Source organism: Empidonax traillii, unplaced genomic scaffold (genome assembly GCF_003031625.1).
Source record: "Empidonax traillii isolate 1590-97213 ecotype Southwest subspecies unplaced genomic scaffold, ASM303162v1 scaffold125:size1524877, whole genome shotgun sequence".
Taxonomy (NCBI): domain Eukaryota; kingdom Metazoa; phylum Chordata; class Aves; order Passeriformes; family Tyrannidae; genus Empidonax; species Empidonax traillii.
This window is the reverse complement of record NW_020955318.1, coordinates 557,901-580,590: the sequence shown is the minus strand read 5'-3', so window position 1 is coordinate 580,590 and position 22,690 is coordinate 557,901. Positions and strand designations below refer to the sequence as shown.

The 22,690-nt window shown below is 38.8% G+C and overlaps 1 protein-coding gene across 4 annotated transcripts in view; it reads left to right on the top strand.

Moving 5' to 3' along the window:
* PPARGC1A (PPARG coactivator 1 alpha) overlaps positions 1-19,612 on the top strand; it is a 372,463-nt gene extending 352,851 nt beyond the window's left edge. For all 4 annotated transcript variants that reach the window (XM_027883347.1, XM_027883350.1, XM_027883349.1 and 1 more), the window contains 6 exons: positions 1,039-1,951; positions 2,513-2,617; positions 3,029-3,149; positions 12,268-12,389; positions 12,742-12,893; positions 15,763-19,612. In XM_027883347.1, the coding sequence (XP_027739148.1) occupies positions 1,039-1,951; positions 2,513-2,617; positions 3,029-3,149; positions 12,268-12,389; positions 12,742-12,893; positions 15,763-15,866 (1,517 nt within the window). In that variant the 3' untranslated portion in view covers positions 15,867-19,612. The remainder of the gene's footprint in view (positions 1-1,038; positions 1,952-2,512; positions 2,618-3,028; positions 3,150-12,267; positions 12,390-12,741; positions 12,894-15,762) is intronic.
* The last annotated feature ends 3,078 nt before the right edge of the window (positions 19,613-22,690 follow it).

Below are 22,690 nucleotides of genomic sequence, written 5' to 3'. Positions count from 1 at the left end.
TGTGTCAATTGGACATAAGCAAATTTTTCAAACATAATAGCTGAAGAGAAATTATTTCCTAAACAGTGTCTGCTGTCTGCTGTTACTCTGCTCTGGTGTCTGGGGTTATCCTTTTGTGAAGCCTGAAGAAATTTTATTATTTCTACAGAAAATATTGAAAGTTCTGTTCTATCCTTATAAAAACAAGTGGAATGTACTGCTTCAGTTCCCAGGCTTTACTGGAATGGGCTGTAGAACTTCCTGCAATTTTGTCTCACCACACTGATATAATCTATTTATTATATAAACAGTCCTGGTAGTTAGCACTATCTTTAGTCTTTGAATACTTACCTGTTTCATTTGAACTCTCTGCCTCATGACTCTCTCTACTATTTAGTTTTAAATGCAATGGTTCATTACGGTTGCAGTTGTACTATTGTTCATTTGGGTTTAAGTTCAAAACCATATTTCAGGCAAAATGTACTAGTTATGCCTACAAGAATGTATTATATATACATTAGTAAAGGTTTTCTGTGTTAATGAACTGTGGAGACAAAGAGTCATTGCTGTTGAGTTGTAGGGTGGCTGTATTTCCTTACCTTCAAGTTTTGTGTCCTTTGGTAGTTCTCATTTATTTCTCTTGGGTTTGCTTTTATCCAGGCTCTTGTCTGCTAAGTTCTTTATGTTTTTGATGGTACCAGTCTTTTGACTTTTCATTTTTACATCAAAATCTGTTTCATGTTTAACAAAAACGTCTTTTGGTTTTTATCTCTTAATCTTTTCTATTAAAAGCTATAGAGAGAGGGGTGGATGTCATGGAGGGAGGGGAGGGGCAGAAATGATGCTGAAGATTAATGGCAATGCATTAGTACTGTTCCTATTGTTGTTACCAGACTTTGGTGTCTCATACCCTAAATACTTTTATTCCCAGTATAAGCAGTGTTAAAGTGACATAGAATGGGTCTTGCTCTGTATCTATTTTAAGAAGCACATGAACCACTTTTATAAACATTGTATATCTGCTTAAAAACATTCTGTTCCTCCTTTTAATCCCCGTAGGCCTAACTCCACCTACGACCCCTCCTCATAAAGCCAACCAAGATAATCCTTTTAGGACTTCACCTAAGCCGAAGTCATCATGCAAGACTGTTGTACCACCTTCAAAAAAGCCCCGCTATAGTGAGTCTTCCGGTTCTCCAGGAAATAACCCAATCAAGAAGGGTCCAGAACAGTCTGAGCTGTATGCACAGCTTAGCAAGACTACAGTACTGTCCAGTGGACATGAGGAGAGAAAGACAAAACGGCCTAGTTTGCGGCTGTTTGGTGACCATGACTACTGTCAATCTGTGAATTCAAAATCAGAAATACACATTAAAATATCCCAGGAACTTCAGGACTCAAGACAACTAGAATTTAAGGATTCTTCACCTGGGTGGCAGTGTCAGATTTGTTCTTCTTTAGAACAAGACCAGTATTTCAAGAAAGAGACTTTACAGACAAATAAGCAGGGATCCCATGGTAATAATAGAAAACAGCTCCAAGACCAGGAAATTCGGGCTGAACTGAATAAGCATTTTGGTCACCCCAGCCAAGCTGTTTTTGATGAAGAAGCAGATAAGACCGGAGAACTAAGGGACAGTGATTATAGTGACGAACAATTCTCCAAACTACCTATGTTTATAAATTCAGGACTAGCAATGGATGGTCTGTTTGATGACAGTGAAGATGAAAGTGATAAACTATGCTACCCTTGGGATGGGACACAAGCCTATTCATTATTTGATGTATCACCTTCTTGCTCTTCTTTTAACTCTCCATGCAGAGATTCAGTGTCTCCACCCAAATCCTTACTTTCTCAAAGATCCCAAAGGACACGGTCTAGATCAAGGTCCTTTTCTCAACGCAGGTCTTGTTCCCGTTCTCCATATTCCCGGTCAAGATCAAGGTCGCCCTGTAGTAGATCCTCTTCAAGGTATGGTACAGCAAATTCATGTATGACCATTTCAGTTAATAAGGAGAACAGCAAAAACATAAAGGAACTAAAAGGAAGGAAAGAAAAAAGGCAAGAAATAACTTACTCCAGTGCAATTTGCTCTGTTGCTTCTGAGCTGATTAACTCTAAAGGTTATGGGTTTGCTACAGAAACACTTGTTGACAATATTCTTTAATTTGCCAAGTTTACACTTTCTGAGTGGAGCCAGTCAGGTCAGAGGCAGAGCAATTGATGAGAGATGTACACAAATAACCTTTCCCATTATCTGTGAGCTGCCTGGTGCCAATCTAGCTGCATCCTCTATCAGATGAAGTTGGCAGTGGCTGACTGACTGCTCTGTGTTAGCTTCAATAAGGAACATTACAGAAAGGCTGAGGGGAGGAAATCACTTAAGACCCCTTAGTTGACTAGGGGATTGTAAACTGTCACTGGAAAATCCCACTGGTAGCTTAGAAGAAATTGTAAGTTCAGGGAAGAGGTAGAAAATAGTGTCAATACACTCAAATGGAATGACAGAAGTGAATGTGTTTCTTCCTGCAGATCTTGTTGCTATTATGAGTCCAGCCACTGTAGACACCAAGCATGCCGAAGTTCTCCCTTACGTGCCAGATCGCGGTCCAGATCACCGTACAGTCGCAGACCCAGGTAGTGCCTTTGGCCTGCATTTGTTTTACTTTGCAGCTGGTTCTCAAGAGATAATCATAGAATCATTAAGGCTGGAAAAGACCTCTGAGATTATTGAATCCAACCTTTGACCGAAGACCACTATGCCAACTAAATCATACCACGAAGTGCCACATCCAGTCGTTTCTTGAACACTTCAGGAATGGTGTTTCCAACACTTTCCTAGGAAGCCTATTCCAATGTGTAACCACCCTTTCAGTGGAGAAATTCTTCCTTGTGTCCAACTTGAGCCTTCCCTGGTGCAGCTTGAGGCCATTTCCTCTTGTCCTGTTGCTAATTACCTAGGATCATGAAGCCTTCCAAAAATTGTATTTCTAATTTTACATTTACAAATGCAGATGCTTGATTTAATGACTAAGTTATGTTTCCTAGATATGACAGCTATGAGGAATATCAGCATGAAAAGCTGAAGAGGGAAGAATACCGCAAAGAGTATGAAAAACGGGAATCTGAAAGGGCCAAACAAAGGGAGAGACAGAGGCAGAAAGCAATTGTAAGCACTGAGAAGATAACTTTCATATTGAAGTAGATATATTTCTTTTCACAGATTCTAATGCTAAAATTCAGAGTTTATTTGCTTTCTTCTTATAAAAATACAAAAATTTGATTGTGTATTTATTAGTATTTCTAGTTTTAAGCAAATACGTGTTTTCATAACAATTTCTGTTTTGATGTCACAGTACTAATTTTTTTAGGTTCTGTAAATTGCAGCTCACCAAGTTTTTCACAGTGAACAGATACAGAGAACTTACTAGAAAAAGGGTTAATTCCAGACAGCACACAAGTAGAATTGAACTAGTCTATTTCTTGCACAGATCTACCAGTGACCTGCCTTTTATACTATGTATCACCTACTGCAGGTGGCAAGGAGTCAGCTTACTTACCAATTGCTGAACTCTCATAGTGGCTGTAATTGTCTATAGAGAGAGAGCAGATGACAGAACTCAAAATTGGGATCAGTAAAGTCAGACATGACTTTAATTGCGATTTTTTTCGGCTTATGTGAGTCAGTTCAATTTTGAGTTATTTTTAGCAAAATAAATAGTCTGAAGACACAATGCAATTTAAAGATGTCATTTAACACTGTCCCTCTCGTAATGAATATGAATTATTTTATTATTTTGTTCATCAGTGTTATCTATGAAACAATTGAAATATATGAAACAACTGAAATACCTGAGGTGAAGGAAATACCCATAGGGGGTTAAGCAACTCTCTTGGCTGTTGTAGCACTAGGACAGAAGAGTGGGTATTAAATGAGCAGGAGGCTTTTCCCCCCTTTTAGTTCCCCATTGGCAACTGCATTTTGGTAAATTAAACTGGGAGCTGCTGTGAATCTGGATTCCTCATGTAGTTGCTAAGGTTTGGTTACAGTTTGGTTTTCTGTGTCCTGTGCTTTCCATTCAGTTGTACCTACACTGCTGTTCTGACTGTTGGATGAACTGGTGCAGACTGGGACACTTCATCTTTGTTTCCAGGTTTTCTCTTAGTACTCTGTGCAGAGGTCACCAAGATGAATAGGTCTTTTTGCCAGTGCCATTAGTGGACTTTGTAGCAAAAGGTGATTTGTCACACAATCGGCATTTCTTTTAATACACCTGCAGAACTGGGAGTGTGTAGAGACTGAAAGAGACTTGGCATAGTCTACAGCAGTGAGAAGTTCTGGGAGGGAACAGACACCTTTGCGGTCTGATTTTTTTCTCTGCTGCTGTTGTTCTTAGTGAGCTTCAGCAAATCATTTCATTCTGCTTCAAGTGCCCTATCTGCAAAGTGTGGGTGATAGGTGTATTTTGTAAAGCACAAGATTTAGAGCTAAAACACACACTGCTGTGCTGTTCCGAAACTCAGTGAAGGCAGTGGAATAATTTCACTTGGCTTCAGACAGGGCCATATTTAAGTCAATTGTTGCAGTTAGTTTTAAAATATCTGGCTTCCATCTGCTTAGAGGTGAGCACTGCCTTCCAGCAATCATAACTTACACTGGCTGTTCTCTCTTAGATCTAACACAAATTAGAGATTCAAGTAGACCTCTGTCATGGGTGTATCTTGCTACTTCTCAATTACTGTACCTTACCCATATAAATAAACATGAATCCTGCTGAGGAGGTAGAAAATTTGATTTAGTTTAAAACAAACAAATATTTGGCAAGTAGCTAATCAAGAGAAAAGGAAAGAAAAGAAATTTAAAAAGCTCCAGGTATGCTGCATCATAGCTTCCTGCATTAAAAATTTTGGACATTTCAAAACCAAGGTTGAATTTATTTTCTTTCCATAGTGAACATTTTCATGATAATTAATTAATGGAATTATTTATTAATAAACGTAAATCAAAACTAAAAATAAATATCAATAAAAAGAACATGGCAAAAATCTAAAATCCAGTCATCTGTGTAGGAGCTGCAGGAAATGTAGATTAAATCCTATTAATTCCTTTTTCCAAAGTCTATCAACACTTTTACTTTAAAAATCTGTATTGAATCATGCTAGTTTATACCCTGTGCAAATAAGTAGGGATTAGGGGACAGCAAAGAAAGGGAAGCCTTGATCACATGAAGTCAGTGATAAATTTTGTATTATTTCTGGCATTCTCTGCTCCTTTTCTTACCCCTTCTGGTTTATGGTCTCTTTTGTATTACTCTTTTCTTTCTTGAGGGACTCAACTCATTTATCCTTCAGTCACAAGAATCTCCTTTCTCTCTTTCCTCTTTCTACAGTCCCATAAATTTAGATTTCTTTTCTCTCTGTATTGGGGAATTTTTTATTTTGTTCCTCGTCAATTCTCTTGCTGCCAGAACTGATTTATTGCCACATACTTCCAGGTACTGTTAAAAGAGTGCCCCAAATAGTGGGTAGTACTAATGCCTCAGTTGTTACACAGGACTGGTGACTTTCCTTCCTGAGAAGCACTGTGCTGTGATCTCAGAAGTCAGTTGTAGAAGTGATGCCCAGTAGAACTGGAACGAAAGTTGTGACTGAGCTACGAGTCATCAGGTATCCTTGAATCAGTATCTAAAATTAGTCTCCGTGTGACAACAGGCATGGAAAACCCAAAAGAAATGAGAAAAAAATCACATATTTTAATCTGTCAAAATCATATGAGAAGCAGTGCCCTCTGATTGTGCCGGCAGATGTGCAGACATTGACAGAATGCTGAGGAGGCTTGTTTTAGAAGCCTGTGCCCATGCTATGTGGCACAGACGTGTTTCAAATGACTACCCCTTCAGTCTTGCACACACCGCGTTCACTGCAGTAGCTTCAGATCAGCTGGAAGCCTGGACTGGCATTTTCCTGTGTGAATTCCTGAATTCCTATCTTGACTTACAGCTATATACACGTGATTTGATTTCAAAAGGTACTGTGATATTCTTCTCCTCTTCCTTTTCATCTTTCCTTCTGTCCAGTTCCTGGAGTTTCAGTTCCTTTTTTGTGGATTGAGGTCTTAATTTTGAGCAGTCGTGCTTGAAAAACACTGGCTGATCCCACAAGATATTTTCCATTTAGAGAGTAAGAAAAATATTTTTGTCATTAATTAATTCATTCATTCATTTATTAATTTATACTTTTGATTGTGATCCCTTTGCTAACTGAGCAAATGTTAGAATAGTTTGATTTGATCTTAACTTGATTTATTTCACAGGCTCCCCATTTTGTTTTATAATGTCCTCACTGAACATAAGGGTGATCTGCCACCAAGACTTACCTAACTGTATAATGCTAACCAGACACGTTCACCATGAAACTTGAGGAGCACTGCAAGACAGGACGATCTGCTTGATGCTTTGTAGAAACTTAAATCCAACCCCCAACCAAGGCAGTTCACAGTGATTTGCCAAGTGGTCTGATGACCCTTTTTTCTTCCAATACACTCCAGGAAATTTCTGAGTTGTGAGAGCTTCTACTCCAGCAGCTCCTTAGACCACGCGGCAGATACTTTTCAAAGCATCAGGAATAGTTATCACATTCCAATTCTAGAGTCACCAGTTCATGATTCCTCATTGACATGGTACACCAGGGCAGGGAGGTTAAAGTGTTTGGTGAGTAGCTTGGTGTTGTGGCTCTCTGCTGCTCCCCTGCTCTGGCCACAATACTGACTTCGATTCACATCTTCCATGCGGCTTATTTAATACATGCACAGGCTACTGCCAAGAGGTATAACAAAATCAACTTTTATAGTCCAGTAGAAAATTACTATTAACATTATTACTTTTCATTTCTAAATGCTGACAGCCTCAGTGAGACAAGTATCAAGAGTCCCAGTCCCAGAGAGCTTACAGACATGAGAAGATAAATGCACTGTGAGACCACTGCAGCGGAAAGAAACACATGGTTTCAAAGAAAATAAATTGCTCTAAAACAGGAAGGCAGGAGAAAGGTGGTTTCATAAATGAGTGCTTACCTTCTCTGAAGTCTAAAACCTATAATGGAGTGCATTTCCACTAATGAAGGATTCAATGTACATCGTATATTTAGGTTGGATTTTTTTGGTTTTGCTCGTCTTGATGGCCTTGATCCTAGGTACTCTAATTTTGCTGTATGAGTTTATGAATAAGTATCAAATGGATTACCTAAACCTTGATGTTTACTGGTCCATCTTTTTTTTTCTAGTGGTCACCATGGAGTGTGGCTGAACTGTTCAGCCCTCAGGTAGCCCCACAGCAGCACTTGATAATCTTTCTTTTTGTTCTCTTTTTCTTCCAGTTTTTGTGATTTTTAGTTTTCCCATTCTTACTTACCCGAAGATCATACTTATTCTTTACTGAATCTGAAGAAAATTTTTCTTACTATTATTAGTAAATCAGAATCTTAAGCTTAAATGGCTGTTTACTATCACAGCATTTATATTTTTAAAACACTGTCCAGCCATTCTCATTGCATTTTTAAAAAGTCTTCATGGCATTCAACTGGAAGAGAAGTCACATGGAAGGCAGCACAGGCATGGGGCTTGCACCCATCCAGCCACCTCTGTTGTAGCAAGAAGCAGAGCCTCTGAAAAGCCCATAGCAGAACCAAGCTTTAAAACACTCCTGGATTTCTTCTCTCAGCTTCACGTATAGCATTACCTGGCTCCTGGAGAATTAGGTATGCACCACGGATGTGCAGACAAAAAGTGGTAGTGAAAATGGGAACAGTAGCACTATGCAGTGTTACCTCTGGAGTGGCTGCCTTCAGTTCCCATGGGCTCTGCTTAGCAGCACCACAGGCAGGCAAAGCAAACTGTTGGGAGAAAAAGCCAAAAAAGCAAGTGAAAACTAATACATCTAATGGCCTTATGAAATAAAGACTTAAAAATAAGGAAGAACAAAGAAAATAAAGTTTTGGAGGAAGCCTTTGCAAGACAAAAAAGATCCTTAGCATCAGCGAATGTTTTGGAGGATGAGCGGTCCCTTTATTAACCCTTAGGTGTGTAAGGTATATCCTGGTCCTGTTTTCTCAAGTTTTGGTATGCTTTAGTGTTTTCATTTGAGCCTTGAAATACTGCTTTTCAGTCTGAGATTTTCTGCCACATCTTCCTAATAAAGTGTTTTTACTGCAAAGAAGAAAGAGCAATAATAATAAATAATAAAGGAACTTTAGATAAACCAAAAGAACACAGATATGTTGGGTCTGAGGGATTTGAGTGGACTACTCTTTCTTTTTTTTTTTCTCATCAAAGCAATGAACTACACTGAAATTTTGTGATTCAAAATACATCATCTGCAATTTTGGGAGGGAAATATGAATAGTATCTTCTGAAGTTTCCTGTGGGTTCCCTCTGCCCATATTAAATCGTAAGCAAAGGGTTTTCTTTGCAGTTCTGTAGGTTTCCAATTCATCTATCATCTCTAAAAAGTGCTGTTTATTTATTATGCACATATATGCATTTCACTTACTATCAAATAAAGGTCTTTAACATTTAGCGATATGTTGTAGTCTTGTTAGGCTTCTATAGCGCCTGCTATTAATGGGGATAAAAGACAGGCATCTCTGCGAATACATTTACATTTTTCATAGCTGCTTTAAATAAACCAAAGTTAACCAAGACAAAGACAGTGCTGTATGGATCCTGCGTTCTCTGGTATCTTAATCCATCATGGCACTCTGCTTAAAAAATACTTGAACACCTCTTCTCTTGTGTGCACACTGGAGGACATATGGTGCACTTCAGCTTTAAATTTGAATTTCTTTAATTTTACAGGTTTAACTTATTCCCTTAATGTTATGGCGCTTTTTTTTAACAGGGTTGGGTTTTTTTTCCCCCAGTTTCCATTTTTTACAGTTGTCTTAAAGAGATATTAGATATAAAGGTTATTAGAGGGATAGAAGAAGGAAAACTTGCACAGGCACACACAGACTTATGGAAGAGTGTGCAATAAGATATTTCCATCACGCTGTAATATAACAATCTCCATGTCAGTGAGTGAAACATTATGTTTTTTCAGTCGAGATGTATTATCTCAGCTAAAGTATATTAGACAGTCTGCTGTGTTATGTTCTGCTCCATCTGGTCAGTCATTTAGGTTCAATAGCAAGTATCAATGGAATTGTTTCTTATCAAGTGTTTCAGTGCGGTTAAATCCTTGATTTGGTAAAACAGTCTGAAAAAGTAATTACTGTGCATATGCGGATTTTCCCGTTTTTGAAGTTTATGGCACCCAACCATAGTGAAAGTAAGCAGAATGAGAATGGGGAAAATGGAAGAAATGCAGATTTCCCTTGCTTGCGCTCTACAGCCCCTGGTTTGCAGAAGCCCTACCCAAACTCCTCTGTCAGGAAGGTCGGGGCTCTGGATGGGGACACAGTAGAGACAGAGATAAAAAGCAGCAGCTGTCTGTAAGGCACCCTTGTGCCCTAAATGTATGGCCTCCCATGTGCATGCTTCCTTCCTTTAGCCTTTCTAACTTCTCCAAACCGCATTGATGCGACAGAAAACAAGGGCAGGTTTTGGACCCTGAACTTGAAAAGGCATAAAATTTAAAAGTTGAAGATCTGTTCCAGTAGGGTTACAGAAGACTACTAAGGCTCTCACCTTGGTTCCTTACATAATCAAAAGAGGCAGTAGTTTCAAGCATCTAAATGAGATTCTTACTTGATTCCATTAATTAGGGAGAGCATATGCACACTTTGATAGAACAGCAAAGGACTCTGCTGGGCTGACCAGGCAGCTGTAAAGGACCCAGGTGATTCTTGTGCCATTCCTTAGTGAGCAGGGCTTTTGTGTGGGAATGTTTGATTCTTGGATCTCTGTTTTCTGCAGCTTTAAACTTCCATTTCTCAGGAGCTTAGATTAACTGGATCTGAGCCCCTGAGATTTGTGAGGCCAGAAAAAGAGTCGACGAAAATAGTTGACTGAGTGTGCTAGTGAGAAAGAGTTTCTGTTGGGAGACAGATATATTAGTGTTAGCTTCCTGCTGCAGGAATTGTTTATTTATTTTGTATTAAATAGTTCCTGGGAGCCAAGTGCTCTCCTGGGAGCAAGGAGCCAGGATTTTTGGCACCCATAACTAAGAGTTCTGATGGTCCCTTTATCTCAAATGAGTACTCAAACAAGTAAAGAGGAGGCATCAGGATAATTTTTGTTTTTACATGTGTTTTGGTCTGATCTCAATCCTGTTGTCCCTAGTCCAAGAATGACTAGTGCTTTATGCCTCTATGGGGACTCATGAGAAAGATATATTTTGTGCTGTATCTGAATTGTAACACTATAAACTACCTGTCTCTTCAGGCTAGAATGTTTCTGAGCAGGAATGCAAGTCTATATTTAGGTCCCTAGAGCCTTTTGCATTGCACAGTTGAGGTGCCGTTAGCCTTTAGGCACCTCCAGGTTACGATAGTCATGAATTCTCAGCAGTCAGTATAGCTCCTTCGGCATTCAGCACCTAAATTCTGCACAAGTCTCAGGTGCCAAAGCTGATGGTTTAAACTGACATTGCTCCACTGACAGATTTACACCAGCTGAGAATGTAGTGGTGGTTCGATTTATGGGACTGATGTGCAGGTGTGTAAGGGATGAGCAGTAGGGCTAGTAGTGCCAAGGTTCCTCCGGCCAGAGGCAATCGGAGACAGGGAGCACCCAAGCCAGGTATAGCTGGTGCTTTTTTGCCCTGATTACTTTGAGGTCAGGGTTTTTAAGATCTCTTTTTGCCTTTTGCTTTTCTTTCAGCTCACCAAATGGCTCTACCCTCAGTAAAGTGTTCATCCTAAAATTCATGAAGTGACTCTGACAGGGTTTCCTAGTCCTTCCCTAATTCTTCTGAGCATTTTCACTAAGGGAGAAAGGATATTACTGTGACTCCATTGTTTTAAACAGTCTGATGCTTTGTTCCAAGTGTTGAAATAACATGCAAATGACAGCCTGGCCTGTGAAAATCAGGGACTTCAGTTAGGTGTGTTTTTTTCTGAATAAACCAACAGGCAATGGTGACTGCAAGATGTATTTTACTGTCCTGCCTTCTCCTCAGAAATATTTATTTTAATAAAAGTCATCTTTTGGGCCCAATCCTAGTTTTTGGTTGGGATAGTTTTATTCTTAGTAGCTGGTACAGCACTGTGTTTTGGATTTAGTGTGAGCATAATGTTGATAACACATTGATGTTTTAATTACTGCTAAATAGTGCTTACTCCAAATCAAGTACTTTCCAGTTTCCCATGCTCTGCCAGTGAGCAGGTGCACAGGAAGCAAGGAGGGAGCACGGCCAGGACAACCGACCTGAACTGGCCAAAGGGATATTCCATACCATATGGCATCATTCCCAGTATACAAACCAGGGAGAGTTGGCCAGGAGAGGCAGATCACTGCTTAGGGATGGGCTGGATATTGGTCAGTGAGGGGTGAGCAGGTGTAGTGTGCAGCACTTTTTTCTCTTGGGTTTTATTTCTCCCTCTCTCTCCTTTTTATTACTATTATTATATTTTTCTTTGTTTCAATTATTAAGCTGACCTTATCTCAACACACAAGTTCTACTTTTTCTGCTTCTCCTCCCCATCCCACCAGAGGGTGGGGAATGAGCTAGGGGCTGTGTAGTACTTAGTTATTGGCTGAGGTTAAAACATGACAACCCTTGAAAGTTTTCCCTCTGTTTTAAGATATGGATTATGGAGGAACAGGATTGCAGGATGAATCCTCTATTGAGTCATCTGGGTTTATAATGCTATGTTTCTAATACATTTTGTTATGTCTGTGGTACTTTTATGCAAATATTGTGTTACTTTATGCTACTCTGCAACTAAGGTGGATTTTGCTCCATATTGTGTAGATGGCAAGAGAAAGGGAGCTCCTAGTTTGGAAGGGTTTGCAGTCCTGGAGGGGAAGTGGTAGAAAGGGTGAAAGGGAAAAAGGTGCAATAGGATACAAAGGGAGCCAACTACCAGTGTATAGAGAACCGTAAGAGCAAGCAGTGAACCCTTCCAGGAGCACACCACCTAACAAATGTAGTGTCATGTAAATACCTTAGATGCTTTCCAGGAGAGAACTATTTCACTTGCAAGTTGCAGTAGGTCTTCCACATGAGACTATTTCTATAATTATGCATCCTCTGCACATCTGTGTATGTATTTGCATGCATATATGTCTAGGTTCATCACTATTACACATTTGTTAAAAATATGCCTTCCCTGTTGCTCTTCATCAACAGGAAGAACGTCGTGTGATTTATCTGGGTAAAATCAGAGCTGACACAACCCGAACAGAACTGAGGGACCGTTTTGAAGTTTTTGGTGAAATTGAGGAGTGCACAGTAAATTTGCGGGATGATGGGTAGGAACTTTTGAGATTACTACTTGTTTGGGACCTGCCATATGTAAAAAATTATGGCAGTAAGATTATTGGTATGGGAGTTACCAATATAAAGGCTGTGACAGATGACATGCTGAGTTCAAAACCTTATTTATTTTCTTTCATCCTTATTTATTAATCTTGCTAGTTGAGATTTCCTGTCCCAGAAATAAGTATTTAGCTGTATGACAGGACAATCATGCTGATAAATGGATGCAGTACTTCTGGCATTTCCACTGCTGGGTCTCCTGCAAGTTTGCTTTCAGGAAGGGGTTACACTAATGTGTGTTAACTCTTTTCAGCTTTTATTCACAATTGTATTTTTCAATTTCAGAGACAGCTATGGTTTCATCACCTACCGCTATACTTGTGACGCCTTCGCTGCTCTTGAAAACGGATACACTTTGCGCAGGTCAAATGAACCTGACTTTGAGCTGTACTTCTGTGGACGCAAGCAATTTTGCAAGTCTAACTATGCAGACCTAGGTAGGTGTTTTGGTCTATGTGAATTAAAGCATGTAACTGGAATATTGTAACTCATGAGAATTTAGGGTTTGCTACTTTTTTGTTTACTGCTTATATTATTTAAATGGTGGGGAGGTAAGGTGTTGAAGGAAGTGGTTTTCACTTTCTGTAAGAAGTTTAAAAGTTAACTAATCTGAGCTGGCTTCTTTCAAATATTCCAGACTGTAAAAATTCTTTTCAAGCCCACTTCCACCATTATAAAAATAAGTGCTCAATATTCAATAACACATTTCTATGTTGAAACGGCAGCACCACAGAAACCTGTCCCATGCTTTACTATTTATTAGTGTAACTGCGTGGTTCCAATACCTCATTTATTTATATGATTGATAAACAGAGAACAAAGGAGATGCCTTACCGCAAAACTTCATTATGATTCTTACTTTGCCGTGAGTTCTCTAGTAGATGTGTAGAACTTGCCAAGGGCTCTTCTTAAACACAATTCGTAGATACTCAAGTTTGAAAGTGAGAAGGGTCTGTGACCAAATCTGACCCTTAGTGTGGTAAAAGCCATTGATCTCAACCAGTGATTCTAAAATTGTGCATAAACATATATATATATGAAGGTGTCTCCTTGAAAGGACTTCCAGTAATGATATAAGAGGCTCCAGCCCTTGGAGAGCTTAGCAAATCTCATAGTATTTGCGGTCACACTGAAGTGGGGCATTATACATACCAGTCTCCAGACCCCAGTGTGCTGTGGCAACTCCAGGCTCAAGTGTACATACTGTCTGTGCTAATGCATCTGGGTCTGTCCAAGTCCTGCCGGGGCAAAAACGTGTGGTTCTGTCCTAGGCTCTGGGTCAGGGTGTGATGCTTCCCCTTGCAAGGATTTTTGGACATGTTCAAAGTCTTACAGCAGGAATACTGATGTTAAGTATATGCATAAAGAGACTATGCAGACTACCAAAATAGCCTCTGTAATATTATAATATACGATAAACTCAACTCTTATTAATTACCTTTTAAAATGTAAAGTATTCATTAAATGTTAAATCTTTCCTAATACCTGTATAAATAGACTAAAGGCACGGGAGATACTTTTTTCTGAATAACATAGCAAGGCACATTTTGCTGTTGAATCTGTATTAATCAGATATTGTGGGGTTTTTATGAATAAATGACCACAGTCATTAAAATCTCTCATAACCCTGTAACACAGTGCTAATGAAATCTTGTATGCGCTGCCCTCAGCTTTGTACAATGCAGGAAGTGAATACAGATATATTTTTTCTAACCAATTGATGTCTTTTCAAAATAAATTATAAAGATGATACGCATTGTTCACAATGAATATGCTATAATTCACTTCAGTGACTAAACAGATAATGTAAAGCTAAGAAAAGGCAATTGACTGCTGAAGAGATATAGGGTTGATGTTGAAAATGTAAAAGGTAGCAAGGCATTTGTCGAAATGAAGGCTGATAAAAACAGTAAAACCAGATTTAAGTCTTGCCTTGATTTGACTTATCTTCAGCAATGGAAGCCAAGGTCATCTCTGTATCTCAGAAAATCAGGGGTTTAAAATAAGTTGTCTAAAGGGAACCCTCTTGAACATTATTCATCACTGGGAGTATTCCCTGTCAGGTCTCTCCATATTGAGTGGGATTCCCAAAGTATCTGTGGGCAGACTATTTTCACTTTGCCCTGCTGACAGCTAGAGCTTCTGTACTTCAGACTGCATTCCCTGTGTTTTGCAGATTATCTGATTGAGCAACATAAGGAAATGGCAGGATGAACTTTAAAATTCATGAGCTGGTACCAGGACAGAGAGAATTAATCAGCCTTGGGTTGAGTACAGAAGAAAGAAAACACTTGAAAATAGTAGTCAGAAGTTTAACACCTCTCCTCTGTGAGAAGCTATTGTCTTAACAGAACTTGTAATGAACATTTAATGCACAGTGTGTCTTATAGTGGTAGATGGGGAGTTCTGATTAATTCAACACAAGAAGTGGCAAGAAAAGGGCACTCTCATGAAGGAGCTGTGACACAAGAACTGGGGAGAGTAAGTGTTAAGCAGGATTGACTCCAAATAATTGGAGTCCTAGAGCTGTGTGGCCACAAACGTACAGTCCCTCCTCTGTGCTGGGAACATAGCGATGTCTGTGTCTGAACAACTGGCAAAGCTGGAGCAGGGATCACAGATCACCAGAGCTGGACCACTGTTGCTGCTCTGGCTTATCACATATGATGCAGAAAGCCCACCTGCTTGTACAACCATGCAGAGGCCCTGCCCAGAATACCTCTGAACAAACAAACCCCCCAAAATGAGTGGAAGCAAAACCAGAGGTTCAGGGAGGTGTACTGACTTGCACAAGACCCGAAGGCAGGGCAGGCAGAAGCAGCCCTGTCCTCTGCGTGCTGTTTGTTGGCTTTCTTCAGAACCGTCCCCCTATTACCTTTCTCAGGAGAATTAAGTCTTAAATATTACATGTTGAGAAAGAGCCATTGCAAGACAACAGTGGAGTTTTGGGTAAGGCATCCGTCAAGATTATTTGGACTACTTTGAGACCTATACATAGTAGGGTATCATGCTCAGGTCCTTGGGGAAACTGTTTTGAGTTAACCTGTTCTAGATGTACATGCAATTAATGGTTCTCCCCACTGCTGATGATGTGTACTGCTTTTTTTAAGTGCTGCTTCTTCCCAGAAATCTCTGTTCATGCATAAAGCTTCTCCGGTCATCATTTTTATGCTTTTATCATCCCATAACATTGTGGTTGTAAGTGGATTGTTTCTTCAGCGCCTTGAATGTAGCGATGTACAGAGAAAATAAGTATTCGCTACTGGTTCTTGCCTATTATCTAAACTTGCATCCTTTGGGTTTCAGATTCAAACTCAGATGATTTTGATCCTGCTTCCACTAAAAGCAAGTATGACTCCATGGATTTTGATAGTTTACTTAAAGAGGCACAGCGGAGCCTGCGTAGGTAACATGCATGTCATCCGAAGAAAACAAGGGGATGGCAAATACCTCACGGACGTTACGTCCTTCAATAATGGACAACTAAAAAGTCGTACTTAGGAATTTCTCCTACTTTACACTCTCTGTTCACAACCATGGTTTACATGAACACAGCTGCTCGACGAGTGGAGGGGCAAGACGGCTGTCCAGTAAGCACACGCATGTCCATGGGTGTCAGCTTTGCTTTCGCGGTGATCGGTGGCGGGGGAGCCGGGCGTTCCTTGCGAGTTCAATGCAAATCACGAGACATGGCAGCAGTTCCACAGAGATATACGTACAACAATGAACTGCAAAACCTGTACATATTGCATTTTAACAAAAAAAGAACAAAAACAAACAGAAAAAAACCCAATGTGAGAACTATGGCTGCTGATGTCTGGGAATCAGACACTGCTTTTTTGTTTTGTTTTTTTTTTTTTAAAGAAGCTTCTTCTCACAACATGGTGATAATATGACAATCCAGAAAAAACCACAGGTCCCAGAAGCCTACAATCTGTTTTAGCTTTGTTTTGAGATTGTTCTTTTTTTTGGTTGGGGTTTTCTTTGTGAGTTTTTTGGGTTTTTGGTTTTTTTTTCAGTCCTTGCAGAAAAGAAAATGAAAGGCTCAAGCTTCCCTAACATTTTGAAGTTTCATCTTTTAATTCTGACACCCATGTAAATGTCTACAACATTGATCTTCCACAGCAAAATTTTCAAAGCCTTGTTAGTGGTCAAATGTGCAGCTTGTTCAGCGATTTATTCTAATGAGCGGACGTGGTGTTACATTATTAATGAGAGTTGGATATAACTATCTGGGTGTGTGCGCAGATAGTTTATTTGCTACATTCTCTAAAGTAGTTGAGTATTTACAAATGTTAAATGGATTATTTTTATTTATGTACATACTGTATGACGATGTTCTTTTTTGTTACAGCTATGCACTGTAAATGCAGCCTTCTTTTCAAAAACTGCTGAATTTTTCTTAAACAAGAATATTCAAATGTAATTATAGGAGGTGAAACAATTATTGTACACTAACATATGTAGAAAGCTGAACTTATGCTTATATATATTTGATTGTAAAAAAAAAAATACAAAAACGTGTGAGTGAGGGTGTGAGTGTGTATATGTGTGCGCGTGTGTATCTGAGTGCAAAAATCAATTACACACATTCATCCCTTCTTTGGTGAGCTTATGTAAGAATTTTGTCAAGAACTGTCCTAGCCCAAAAGGTATTAACCACTTCTGCAGTAGTTTTCCACATTTTTCTCATTGCTTGATTTTCTTTTGCAGTTTTATACACTGAATTTGTTAGGGGAATGAAATTTTCTCATCTAAATTTTTCTAGGAGATATCATAATTTTATGTAAAGCCTCTCAAATGGGTAATCATTAAGAAATGTTTTTATTTTATGTATCAACAGTAGTTTTGAAACTAGAGGTCAAAAATCTTTTTAAAATGCTATTTTGTTTTAATTTTTGTGATTTTAATTTGATAAAAATATGCTGAGGTACTAAGTACAGTATGATTTTTACAGTAATTCTGTGTCTAAACACTGTTCTTGAAGCCAGTAATCTTTTCATTGGCAGTTTAATGATGGTATTTATCTATATTTTTTACAGTTACACATCCTGTATAAATACCAATCCTTCATTCCTTTGTTTACTAAAGACACATATTTATCAGTTACAATTATCCTATTTATTATAAATTATGAGATGACTAAAAGAATAAAAAGGCCAGTGGAAATTTTATACCTAGGATGCATGATGGTTGTCAGTTTGGGGTAAGCAAGTGCTTTGTTTGGCAATTCTGCTTTTGCAGGAGCAGTGGGTTGTTTGGTTGTTTTTTTTTTTTTCTTTTTTTACTATGCACTAGCATGGCCTCAGATGTGCCCATGACATTGTTGCTGATGACATTGCTTCTGTTAAATTAAATAGAAACTTCAGGAAAGAAAAAAACCACAAGAGTAAACTACTGCTAATCTGAGCATCAGAATTTCATCTGAACTCAGAGTCTCTACACTGAATCAGCAAAGTTTAAAATTTGCTTGAATGTATAGATTTGTTATTCTATTGCTGTTTGGCATTCATGACTACTCTTAAAGGTACGGCACACCTAACTATTTAATCTACTTTCCCACTCCAAATCTTAGAAAACTGATTCCACCCCCATGCCAGTGCAGTTGATTTCGATGGCTGCATTCATTTTATCACCAGCATATTGTGTTCTGAGAGATTCCACTGTCTGTCCTGTTGGATGCTTGCTTGATTTTTTGGCTTCTTATTTCTCAGTAGATAGATAGCAATAAAACAAAAAAAAAAAAAAAAGAAAAGAACTTTTCTGGAGGTTCTGTGGTACAAATGTAACATTCTTTAATCTGCATAATTCTTGTTGTTGCTCTGTAGGTTAAAAATGCAGGTATTTTAACTTTGTGTGAATGCCAAACTAAACGTTTACAATTTTCCTTTCTGGATTTTGAGTATCTTCTGTTGTAAAGAAAAATATTAAAAGCAATAAATTATTTTTAAGAAATCAGTATTTAGTATATCATATTATGTGTTCAAGGACCAGATGCATTGCCTATTTTGCCTTTACATTTCTGTGATTAAATTTTAAAACATTCTCTTTTGCCCTTGATTGCTGACATTAATAAATTGGTGTGGGGATTGTCGGGGGGATTGTTTATTATTCACCAAGCAGGCATAATGTTTAGTCAATTTTTTTTTTTTTCACTGGCCTGGCAAACATTCTCATCTTGAAGATGTCTTTCCTCTGTGGATTTACAAATTACATGTGAAATTAATAGAGCTAGGATTGCTGAATAAAGCTATTTGGATCCTTCATAGACACTGTAGTAGGAAACCCATCAGAATATAAACTTGGTGTCTCCTTTTCTTTTTTACTTCCCCGAGAACATTTCAAATTAGCACATGTACCACATTGTCACCGGAGGCAAATTGCAGCATAGCTCTGTGTGTCTTTTAGATGAAGATTGTACTGTTGCTTTCATGCTGTGGTAAGTACCATGTCCACAATACAGGTAACAGAACTGGTACTTAGAAACTATGGACTTTCCTAGAACTGTAACAAAGTAATTCCTACAGAACAGAAAGTGATCTAAATACTAATCCAAACAGGGGGATCTTAAAGTTTAAGAAAAATGTCTGAGCTAGACTACTCTGAAAAGCAGTTGGGCTGCCATCACCAAAAGCGGAACTGAAAAGGTTTGTGCCTCTGGGGTATAATATTTGGGTCAGTTGAAAAAAAAAATCACAAAGCGACCACAACTTATCATCCCTTTAGATGTAAGCTTACAGTAGGTAATGATTATGTGTCCTTTTTGATGGCTGTAATGAGAACTTCAATCACTGTAGTATAAGATCTGATCTATAAATGACCTAGAATAGCCATGTAATATAATGTGATGATTCTAAATTTGTACCTATGTGACAGACATTTTCAATAATGTGAAACACTGACCTTATGGAGCTACTGTAAGATTTGTACAGTATAGGTGAACATGTAAAGCTGTTGGTTAGACTATGCTGAACAGGGAAAATGAGATACTAGTTAAGCCCAAGCTGGGCTATTTTCCACCTGCCGATTCTACATGTACTTTTGTGGTTTAAGTCATTGTATGAAAATTCCTGTGATTTTTTTTTTCTTTTTTTTTAATGTGCAGTACACATCAGCCTCACTGAGCTAATAAAGGGAAACGAATGTTTCAAATCCATTTCTGTTTCTCTTTTTTATCACAGGTGACAGGTTTTTTCCCCCTCAACAGGTTGTGTACTGGGTTTTCTATTACTCTTTCTAGTGGTTGTAATTGATTTGAGATAGTAGTCCAGAGTACACCTGCATTACTGCACTTTGGCCAGGAGACAGAACTTCCAGTTTTAATACATTTAATGGTAAAAAGATGCTACGTGCCTTTCTGCCATGAGTACCCAAGGCTGTTGAAGAGATGACATAAACCATGTAGGGAAACTTGAATAATCCCCAGTGGAGTTCAAGAGTTGCTGGTTTGAGTTAGGAAGGGGTGGGGAATGTAAGGGCTTTTGTATCTGGCCATGCTTGGATCTAAGTTGTGGAGGTAGTAGGAACTGACAAGTGTAAAATGGTTAGTATCTTCCATCCTGAGATGATAAATACCTGTACTAGGAGAAAGCACATCATGAGAGCCCTTCACCAGGCTCCCTGTCTTAGCAGACATTTGGGGAGGACCAGACAGGTAGGCAGCTGGAAAGTGTGTTTTTTCTGAATCCTTTGTGGACAGTACAGTGTGCAGCATGGTGTATTTCCACACCAGCATTGCCACAAGGCAAGCAACAGATAGGCTGTGGGGGTACCAAAGGGTATTCACAACCTGTCTTTTACATGCGCAAAAAAGGGGAAGAAACTGCTTTTCTTTGGTTTTCCCAGGGTTCATTCACATGTAGACAATTTATGGCTGTAAGCCTATCCTGCTGTGTCCACAGCCTTCTCTGGGGTTTTACAGCACAACTCTGTGTGTGACAGAGCCTTCTTATCTGACATGTGCCTCAGCAAGTACCTGGGGAGTGGTGTGAGGAACAGTGCAGGGCAGCCTGCACGGTTGGAGGGCAGCCTGACTGTGGTCTGTAAGTACAGGACTACTGAATTCACTTGAAAAAATTGCCTTTCTCAAGATGACTAGCCTCCACCTCATCTCTGTTACTAACACTGTGTTTAATTTATGCAGTGTTTAGCTTCTGCATTTTTACCATTTACTAATCCAAGCAGTTGTGCTTGGTTCTCACAAGGGTGGTGGAGCAAAGTTCCTCACTGTGTGGGATTTGCGTTGTTGACTCACTGCTCCTGATCAAATTAATGCTCAAAATGTAGTCGGCCAAATCGTTCCTGATGTACTTCATCAGTCTTGCTGCTGTTCCACAAGGCATGAATTTAGCCCAATATTTCTCCAGTTACTAGGCTTTTTAATTTGATTTGTTTATTTATTTTATATTTTTGCGTAGCACTTTGACTCTAGCAAAAAAAAAAAAAAAAAAAAAAAAAAAAAAAAAAAAAAAAGGACTCTATTAAATTTCCAGGAAACTATTGCTTCTTGCCTTCCATCTCCTCGTTTTGCATTATTAAGGTTTATTGTATAAAATCAGGCCCTTCCATTGCCTGTTGTCCTGGGTCACCATTTTTCCCTGCAGCGAATGCTGCAAGCTGAGCACCTGAAATCAGATTCAGGCACCTCAATGAGTGGCCTGATTTTCAGAAATGCTGAGCATCTCGCAGCTCCCATCGTCTTCAATTAGACCTGCTGGCTCTCAGCACTTTTAAAATCAAGCCACATATTTAGAGCCCAAATTCAGCACAGCATTTACATTTGTGCTTAAGTCTGTCCTGATTCAGCAAAGCACTTAAGCATGAGTGTTTTTAGATCCATTGAAGTCAAGTGCTCGGCTGCTTTGAATAAAAATAGACTCCTGGATTGAGGCCTAAGAATCCAAATACAGACACCAACACCTAATTTTAGTCTCCATTTGGAAAACTTCTGCCTCTCCTACCTTTAACCTTTAATGCTTACAGAGACACAAAAACGCCTGTCAGGTCATAAGGGAAAGAGAGGGAGGTTTAGGGAAGGGAAGTGGAAGTGATGAACAAACTTCTTCCTTGTGGAAAATGTTTTGAAAACTTTAAATCCAACTCTTGCAAGATGCCTTGATTCATTGCTATTACTTCATGTTGCACTTCCAGAATCTCATTCAAGATTAATGTGCAGTTATTCTATTGTCCTTCACCATTAATTAATAAACTGCTATATTAAACTTTAACCAGTGCCAACTTCTTCTGCTTTTCCGTGAATCACATTCTCACCATTGATATTCCATGTTCACAAGCAAACTAATCTATAAATCAATTTTCTCTACTTTATCAAACAGCAGAAAGTAATAAAGAAGGTCACAAATAGTACAGTAGTTCCTTGGAGGTTTGTAACATCATAATTTAAAGCTCAGAAAGATTGAATCAAAAGTTGAATTAATCCCTAAGGGAAAAGATTCTATATAGATTCTATTGATAGACATAGGGCAGCCTGTCTTCACTGGGAGCTGGTATATTTGTTAATACTTCAGGGCAAAGGAGACTAGTCGTCTCAGCAAAGAAGAAAATGAAATCCTCCGTGAGAGGAAGGGAATATGTCCTCTGTGCTTCCTGTCGCTGTGCTCTCCTAACACCTCTCTGCTGGGAAAAAGAGAAAGCCAGCTCATCCTTTGCTACACGATGTGCTCTGCTGAACGGCTGGTGTCTGTGCAAAGCAATTACGGAAACTGAATGGAATACATGTATAAATTTTAAATGTTGCACTTGATTGGTGCTCATTCCTCGGTTGAGGCTTTTGTTGTGGAATAACCTCAACCCAAAATCTTAGCAGCCTGTGAACCCAAAGCAAAGTGAAGGGTTGTTTTTTTCAGTGACAAATTTTGGTGAAGTTACAAATATTTATTCTGCAGCTGGAAACATATTCCTCAAAACATGTTTAGCTTTTGAGGTTCCTTTGAATTATTGCAGCTTCCTTTTAACATGCTTCTGGAATCATAGTTTTGCAAAGGCATTTCTGATTCTCTTTTATAAAAATAATCTATAACCTTAATGACGTGACTGGACCTGAAGAATTAAGCTCTTCCAAATTCAAGTGGAATTAATGGGGAGAAAAAGACTCCCATATAAAGGGAAATAATTTTTTAAAAAGTTACTAATGGGCTCAGTTGAAAAAGTTATATACACAGGTGTGGTATACGTGAGATCTGATATACAGTGATCTGGTACACAGTGAGATGAA